The sequence below is a fragment of the Zea mays genome, chromosome 5 (genome assembly GCF_902167145.1).
Source record: "Zea mays cultivar B73 chromosome 5, Zm-B73-REFERENCE-NAM-5.0, whole genome shotgun sequence".
In the NCBI taxonomy this organism is placed as follows: domain Eukaryota; kingdom Viridiplantae; phylum Streptophyta; class Magnoliopsida; order Poales; family Poaceae; genus Zea; species Zea mays.
Genome location: NC_050100.1, coordinates 15,654,618 through 15,663,038, shown reverse-complemented (window position 1 = coordinate 15,663,038; position 8,421 = coordinate 15,654,618). Strand labels below are relative to the sequence as shown.

General features: G+C 51.8%; 1 protein-coding gene across 1 annotated transcript; it reads right to left on the bottom strand.

Moving 5' to 3' along the window:
• Window positions 1-4,644: 4,644 nt before the first annotated feature.
• On the bottom strand, window positions 4,645-6,086 carry LOC107403239 (uncharacterized). Its single transcript, NM_001321466.1, has 2 exons — window positions 5,673-6,086; window positions 4,645-5,206 (listed from the first exon to the last, which is right to left on the bottom strand). The coding sequence occupies exons 1-2, from the start codon at window positions 5,808-5,810 to the stop codon at window positions 4,655-4,657; spliced, it is 690 nt and encodes a 229-aa protein (NP_001308395.1). The 5' UTR covers window positions 5,811-6,086; the 3' UTR covers window positions 4,645-4,654.
• Between the last annotated feature and the right edge of the window lie 2,335 nt (window positions 6,087-8,421).

Here is an 8,421-nt window from a genome sequence, read left to right as displayed (position 1 = left end):
TTCCCGTACCTCACAAGTCCATGTGCGAATGATGCACACACTTAGGGGGAGAAATGTTACAACTCGACCCTTTGAGACTAATCGTGTGCTTGAGCTTTCTTAATTTAGTCTCAAAGGTGGATTGAAAGGGAAAGGTAAACTTGGACCATGCAAGACTTCCACTGCACTCCGATGAGAGGGTAACTCACTCCAAGTTCATTTCCATATTCTTATTGCCTTTTTACTCTTATTTGAAGATTTTGGTGAGGCAATGGGGTTTAAGGGCCAAGATTGATCCCGTTTTGGTGCTTGATGCCAAAGGGGGACAAAATAAGGCCAAAGCAAGAAATGGATCAGCTACCACTTGAGAATTTTGAAAATAATAGAATTAGAGCCTTTTGTTTTGTCAAAACACTCTTATGTCTCTTATTGTCAAAAGTTTGTCTCTTGTGGGGAGAATGTTTGATTATGGGAAAAAGGGGGAGTTTTTGAATCTTTGATCAATTTCTCTTGGAATACCTCTCTCTATGCCTCAACAAGTGATTTTGACTTAGAGATAGGAAATTGAGTTTGATTTGCAAAAACAAACCAAGTGGTGGCAAAGAATGATCCATATATGCCAAATTTGAATCAAATACAAATTTGTGTTCTCATTTGCATTGATGTTGAACTTCTTTTAGTTGCTTTTTGTTGTGTTGGCATAAACCACCAAAAAGGAGGAGATTGAAAGAGAAATGTGCCCTTGGGCCATTTCTAAGTATTTTGGTGATCAAGTGCCAACACAAATGGTTTAAGTGTGAAACTATGCCAAATGGCGGAAAAAGTGCAAAGTCAACACAAAGGTAAGATTCTAGACTTAGTACATTGGTTTTTGTGTACTAACATATTTGTCTAAGTGCTAGAATCAGAGAAAATACAATTGGAAAAGACTTGGCTCGAGCAGCCAAGACTCTACTCAGTCTGGGTGCACCGGACTGTCCGGTGGTGCACCGGACAGTGTCCGGCGTGCCAGGCTGGCGCCTGGTCAACTAGCTGCTCTCGGGTCTCGACGACGGCGTACGGCTATAAATCACCGGACTGTCCGGTGGTGCACCGGACAGTGTCCGGTGAGTCGGCTGCGACGAAGTCGCCGCTCTCGGGAACCAAGTCAACAACGTACGGCTATAATTCACCGAACTGTCCCGTGAGACACCGGACTGTCCGGTGTGCCAACGGTCGGGCGCGCAATCCGCACGTGACGTGTGGCCGAGCCAACGGTCAGATGGGAGCACCGGACAGTGTCCGGTGCGCTAACGGCTCCAAGTCTCCAACGGTCGGCTGCGCCAGAATAGGAAAGAAATCAGCACCGGACAGTGTCGGGTGGTGCACCGGACTGTCCGGTGCGCCAGTCGACAGAAGGCAAGAATTGCCTTCCTGGATTGCTCTCAATGGCTCCTAGCTGCCTTGGGGCTATAAAAGGGACCCCTAGGCGCATGGAGGAGTACACCAAGCATACTTTGAGCATTCTTGATCATTCACATTCCGTCTTTGCGCACTTGTTTGACATTCTTAGTGATTTGAGCTCCGTTCTAGTGAGAACCTTGTGATATTCGTTTGAGCTCAAGTCTTGGCCGTGTGTGTGCGTATTGCTGTGGATTTGTGTGTGTTGCTTCCCTCCCTTACTCTAGTGCTTTCACTTTGATTCTCATTGTAAGGGCGAGAGACTCCAAGTTGTTGAGATTCCTCGCAAACGGGAAAGAGTAAAGAAAAGAAGAACACCGTGGTATTCAAGTTGATCATTGGATCACTTGAGAGGAGTTGAGTGCAACTCTCGTCCGTTGGGACGCCACAACGTGGAGTAGGCAAGTGTTGTACTTGGCCGAACCACGGGATAAATCCTCGTGTCTCTTGTGCTTGTTCTCACTGTGACTATTGTGCTTCACAAGAGCTCTCCTTAGCCACTTGATTTCATTGTGCTAACTCCTAATCAAGTTTTGTTGCTTTAAGTTTCAAGTTTTTACAGGATCACCTATTCACCCCCCCTCTAGGTGCTCTCAGATGGACAGTGGCGGCAACCTGGTGTACCAGGTTAAGGCCGGACCCTCGAGCGCGATGATAAAAGATTTGGCCATTGTCGCGTCATCCCCTCCGGACGATGCGACGACGACTTGGTAGCTCATGATGTATTGTGCTAGGTCAGTGCTGCCGTTATACTTGGGGTAGGTCCCTGCCCTGAAGTTGGCGGGCCAAGGTGACGCTTGGAGTTGTGGAGCCAGGGGGCTTTGCTCATCAAGGTAGTTGATCCCTTGGAATGCTGTGACATGCGGGATGAAGGGCGTGCGCTGAGGTATGAATAGGTCTCCGGCTGGGACGCGCTGTTGGAGGGTGATCTGTGCCGCAGATCATGCTGGCCTTCGCTCTGCATGAGCGCGATTTCTTGCTCGAGCTCCCGAGCTCTCTGCTCCTCGTCTCGTATCATCTGGCGCACCTTGGCCTGCGCGGTGACACGTTGGCGCTTGGCCTCGAGGATGTCTCTCTATTTTTAGAGGTTGTGGTTCTTGATGCGCAGGGCCCGCAACTGTAGCTGTTATTCGGCTGATATGCCGATGACTTCGCCGTCTTCTATTGCGTCTTCGCCCTCTGGTGGAGCGAAGCCTGGAGGGGGTGCTTGCGGTAGTCCTCCGGAGCTGCAAGTGCGTAAGGTGCCTTCGGGGGTGGGGTGCTCTTGACGCTGTCTTTTGCTGACAGCTTCGTCTTCGGAGGCTGCTTGATGGGTGTTGTCCGCGAGGGCCTTGCCTTTTTTCTCAGCCAGCAGCGCTACCTTCGCTGCTTCGTCGATGGATGGGACTGCCTTCGAACTAGCTCGCTTGGGTGCCATCGCGGGTTGTTTGTTCGTAGCACGAACGGTGGGCGCCAAATGTTGGTACTTGATTTTCTAGGCAAGTAGATCCAACAGAAGAGTGGAAAGAGAATTTGCAAGGTTCAACGGAGAATAGTGATTGCTCTGTTAATCTGGCCACTCGAGGGCACTGTACGGGGGTATTTATAGGCACCCAAGTGCCCACCGTCCCCTGGCAAGGACATTTATGCCTTCGGGTACCCGGACTATCCTCAGAATATTCTCACAGGGGAGGTTACAGACCGTCATTACAAATGAGGCCCGTAACATGCTTATCCGTGCGGGGCCCGTTACGGTGGGCCGAATCCTACATGGGCCTCCGGACGCGATGAGGATGTGGGATTAGCAGACTTCGATGGAGCCCTGCCTTCGTCTTGCAATGGAGGGGACGAAGGCCGACCGCGCCGGTCTTCTTTCGGCGGGCGCCCTCAGCTCGTTCAGGGGCGGTCTTTGATGGTGTAGCGAATCAACGAAGGCATCGAGCGAAGGGTAGCGTCTCCACCTTCGCTCCAACACTCACATCCACCATATGATGATCCATATAAATAGAATAAAACTAAATTACTAAAGTATTATATTACAAATTTTAATCTGTTTTTTAGGTCTTTAAGTGATGGACGTGAAATAGAGCGTTTGCATCTGGGATATAGAGAATTTTTTTTTCTCAGATCGTCCGACCAGGAACAGCGATTCTTCCGCCTGTTGTCGTTCGAAAAGTCCATCCCCGGCCAGTTCGTTCAGGAACACCGAACTGCTAAGTACGCGCCTGTCCGGCGTGTTTAAAAGGCTCGCTGAGCCGGCGCAATCAAGGCCGCAGCGCAGCATGCATAAACACTGATGGCAAGCACGGTCCCCCCTCGGTCTCGGATCGTATCTGACTGCAGCCTGCATGAATGCTCGTACGACGTGAACGAAGGGTAATGCCTGCGTGACCTACACTCCAACAATAACGCCGCGGCTAGTTCACGCGCGCCGCGGCGGCCTGCGCATGCTGCGCGGCTGCGCCTGCGCGCAATAACGCCGCGCTGCGGCTGAAAACGGCAGCCGCAAGGGGCTCCAGACCGCCTCTCTTTCCGCGACCAAGACAAGCAGGCACGGACACACATCGCCCTCCCTCGCGCCATTAATAACTCGCATTCACGCCGGTCACAGGCCGGAGGCGAGTACACTTCTGCTCCGACGACGTGCCGGGCTCGGCTCATCAAAGCGCCTGCAGCTGCGGGCCTGCGGCCACGACGTCAACTCCCTGCCCTGGCATAAAACGGCCGGCCGCAGGAGACGCGAGCGCCAAGCACCCCTCCCCCCTGGCCCCGCCCACATCATCACCCGCTGCTACCACCGACGGCGACAACGCGCGCAATCAATGCGATGAGCCTATGGACGGCGGCCGGCGACGCCACATCCAAACTTGCGATCTGCAAACGTCACCACCAACGGTCTGGACTCTGGAGCTCGAAACTGGACATGATAGATCGATCAAGAAGTAGCGCGTACTTATAGCCTCGATCAATTGTGGTAGTAGGATTGATTGGTTCTACAGGAGCAGCAGCAGTATCAACCATCATTCATGTTCTATGCTACGCCATGGCAAACAACCGGGAGGGGAGTGGGAGTCTGATCGGTCATAAATTTCCTGACAACTCCTATATATGGTCCCCCAACTCGGTTCGTGGATGGATCGTCACGTTACACGAGCCTATAATTTAGGACGTACGTACGTACGTCCGTACGGTACGAGACGGCGGCCGATCCGTCTAGGGCTCTAGGCTACGGCGCTACGCCATGGCAAACAAGAAATTAGGTGCCGAGGTAGCCGACGTTGAGGTCGATCCGCGGCTTCTTGCTCACGGCCGGCGCCGGGACGTGGGACTCGCACCGCGGGCACCGCGGGTCGCTCCGGGAGATGAGCACGTACAGGAAGCACCTGGGGCACGCCGCGGCCACCATCCCGCCGCCGCCGGAGGGCGAGTCGCAGTCGTCGCCCTGCTCCACGCCGCCGCCGCGCCGCTTCACGGAGGACGTGGTCACGGTCGACGACGACGGGGAGGCGCCCGCGCCGCTGTGCTGCTGCTGCTGCTGGGGGTGGTTGTGGTGCGGATGGGAGGGCTGTTGCTGCCTGCCGCGCTCGAACCGCTCCAGGGCCGTCTTCACCTTCTCGATGGTGCACACGCTGCGGTACGTCGTCGTGGCGCCGGCGCCGGCGCCGCCCGCGGAGGCTGGCGCTGGCGCTGGCGACGGCGACGGCGACGGCGTCAGGGCGCAGGGCTTCGTCGCCGCCGCGATCGGGAACAGGTTGAGGTCCATCGGCGTTGGCGGGCACGCGTGCTTCTGCTGAGGCACCCTCCCGGGCTGCACGTGGGCACACAAAACGTTACTCACATGATTTTGTATAAGCATAAGCTAATGCAGCTACTGATATGATGCTGGCAATTCTTCTAAACAAGTCTACTAGTAATAAATGGTACACAAAAAGAGAGCATGTGCAAGTACAGATTTTGTTTTCTTCAATTTTAATTTGGGGAACTCTAGTCTTCGCGTACGGAAAGTAGTTTAGTGGGAATGTTTAAGGATTCTGGTAGAACAACAGATTCATATAAGAAACAGAGTTCCAGAAAGGATCTAATTGTAATCACAAGGGGAAAGGAATTTGGACTTGGAGAAGAAATGACTTTTAAAAATCATACTGGTAGTAACCACTTGGAACCACAAACTTGAAACTTGGAGAAGGAAACCGCGCGAGCGGGTCCGATCCGAATCGGAAAACAGAGGTGGAGGCAGAGGAAATTCAAAAACAGCACGGGGCCGAGGGGCTTACCACGGTGCCATTCCTGGCGGACGCGTCCCTGGCGTCGCCGGTGGCGGCGCACCCGCCGAGAAAGTCCCTTGTGACGAGCTCCGCCGCCCTCCCACCGTTGGCTCCCCGCGCCATGAACCCCAGCGCCTCGGCCGCCATCTCCCTTCTCGTTTCTAAATTCTACCGCAGCATGGAGCGACGGCCGGTTGCGGCCTTGGCGGCGACAGCAGCTGTCCTCGAAGGGTGTGCACTTGCTGACAGTGGTAGCGCAGGAGGAGGGTGTGGGCGGGGCGGCCGGCGAGCAAAGTCAGGAGACGACGAGGGAGGGAGGGAGGGATGAAAAGGGTCGGGGTTTGGAGCCAGCATCAGGCACGTATGGGCGCGCCATTAATTAGGTGTTGGAAAGGAGAGGTATGAGGACAAGATGTGCAATGAATGCGAGCGGGGTAGGCTGTGGAGGGCCGCATTGATGGCAGATGTCGCCCGCTGTGTGATGGGGATGGGTCAGCCTACGCCACTCACTGCTGCCCTCTGTCTACGTACTCCTCTCCTCGGCTAGTACTATCAATACTCATGTCACGTCAAATTCAATTACGAATATTAAATAAACTGCTTATAAAGCTAATAAACGACGATACCAAATTATTAAAACTAACAAATCTATTATTAGTAAGAATTTTTTAGAGGGTACAAGGAAGAACGATACTAGCTCACACTGCTGCACATCACACCACATACGCATCCTTTACAAGCTAAGAATAAATTAAGAGGTCTAGAACTCTAATGCCTGTGAACATGCAATACCACTAAACATTCGTGTGTACTGAACCCTGCCGTCCCTGCGGGAGCACTATCAACAAGTGGCCTTCGCCATTGTGCCATGAGACCCTTCGTTGTTATTAGTAAGTATTTACGGTACTTTAAGAATGTAAAATTAGACCGACACTTTTTAAATAATATTGCAGTTTTTTTTTATTTTCATGCCTACACCATATATATTTGGTATTATTACGGCTTTAAGATCTTAAGGTAAGTGGCGTGACACGTGACGTTAAAGTCATACGATTTATCCTCTGTTCTTTTTACTTACACATTTTAGTTAAAAATAAACTATCGGACGAAAAATATTCAAGAACAAAGAGAGTAGATTATAACGATGATATATCAATTTAACAGTGTGAACAACACTGTAAACTATAACAATATAAGATTTTAACACCGCAGTTTATATCATCGGTTGAATAGATCTTGGCACCAATATTTCATCCTTACAATCGTGACATCTCCTCCCTATTGTTATGCTCGCACCTATCCTCTCACTCGTTGCCACGCCTCGCCTCATACCAACGGTCTACAATTGTGTCGCACCACTGTGGTCCTGTTTGTTTCAGCATTTAGCCACTAGAAATTGTTGTAGACCGTCACTACAGGAAAACACTTAATTCCCGTCGGCCAGTAACCGACGAGAATAAGCATTAAACTGACGGGAATTAGTAATTCCCGTCAGTTTAGTGCTTATTCCTGGGTTCTCAGCCGACAGACGTCAGGTGTCAGGGATAAGGTTATTCCCGTCGGCCGCTGATGAGAATAATTAATCCCCGTCAGCCACTAACTAACCGACGGGAGTTATGGTTAATTCTCGTCGGCCAGGACAGCGACGGGGATTAACTATTAACTCCCGTCGGCCAGGTCAGCCGATGGGGATTAACTATTAACTCCCGTCGGCCAGGTCAGCCGACGAGATTAACTGGGCCGACGAGAGTTAATAGTTAATTCCCGTCAGCTATGGTCAAACAGACAGGAATTAACTGGGCCGACGGGAGTTCACCTATAATTCTGCAACAACAAACCTGTTTGGAACCAAATTGAGCCTTGCGGACGGTCCGGCCCTGAGGTGGTCGGACGGTCCGCGGTCCGGACAGTCCACGCCTGGGGGTCGGACGGTCCGCGCGTGAGCAGAGCAGATTATGGTTCCGAGTTTTGTGTTACGGTTGTTAGCTAAAATCACGGAAAAAGCTCGGAAATTAGTTTGTAAAGGGTCCAGCCTCCCTCCTCTATAAATAGAGAGGTATACGGCCGATTTGTAACAATCAATCGAATCAATACAACTTCCATTTCACATTTATTTCCAGTACAATTAGGAGTAGTTCTAGTTTAGCCTCTCGATCCTCCAAATTCTCCGCTTCTCTTCGACTCTACGTCAATTAGAGGAGTCTAGGTCGGCCGGCCCGAGCCTAGACAACTCCTAGGATCTCTCCTCCCCGACGGGGTCCCTCCCGGGAGCGAGATCCAGGCGCCGTCGGCGATCTTCCGCCGCCCCTGCGTACGCGCGGACCGTCCGGCCGTCAGGCAGGAGCCCTAGCCGCGCACCAGTGAGAGCACCTAGAGGGGGGTGAATAGGTGATCCTGTAAAAACTTGAACTTTAATGCCACAAAACTTTGTTAGGAGTTAGCATAATAAAGCCAAGTGGCTAGATAAGAGTTCTTGCAAGACACGATAACCACAAGAAGATCAACACAGATAGACACAGTGGTTTATCCCGTGGTTCGGCCAAGTCCAACACTTGCCTACTCCACGTTGTGGCGTCCCAACGGACGAGGGTTGCAATCAACCCCTCTCAAGCGGTCCAAAGACCCACTTGAATACCACGGTGTTTTGCTTTTTACTATATCCCGCTTGCGAGGAATCTCTACAACTTGGAGCCTCTCGCCCTTACAATATGATGTTCACAAAGAAGCACGGAAGTAAGGCTGGGATGAGCAACACACA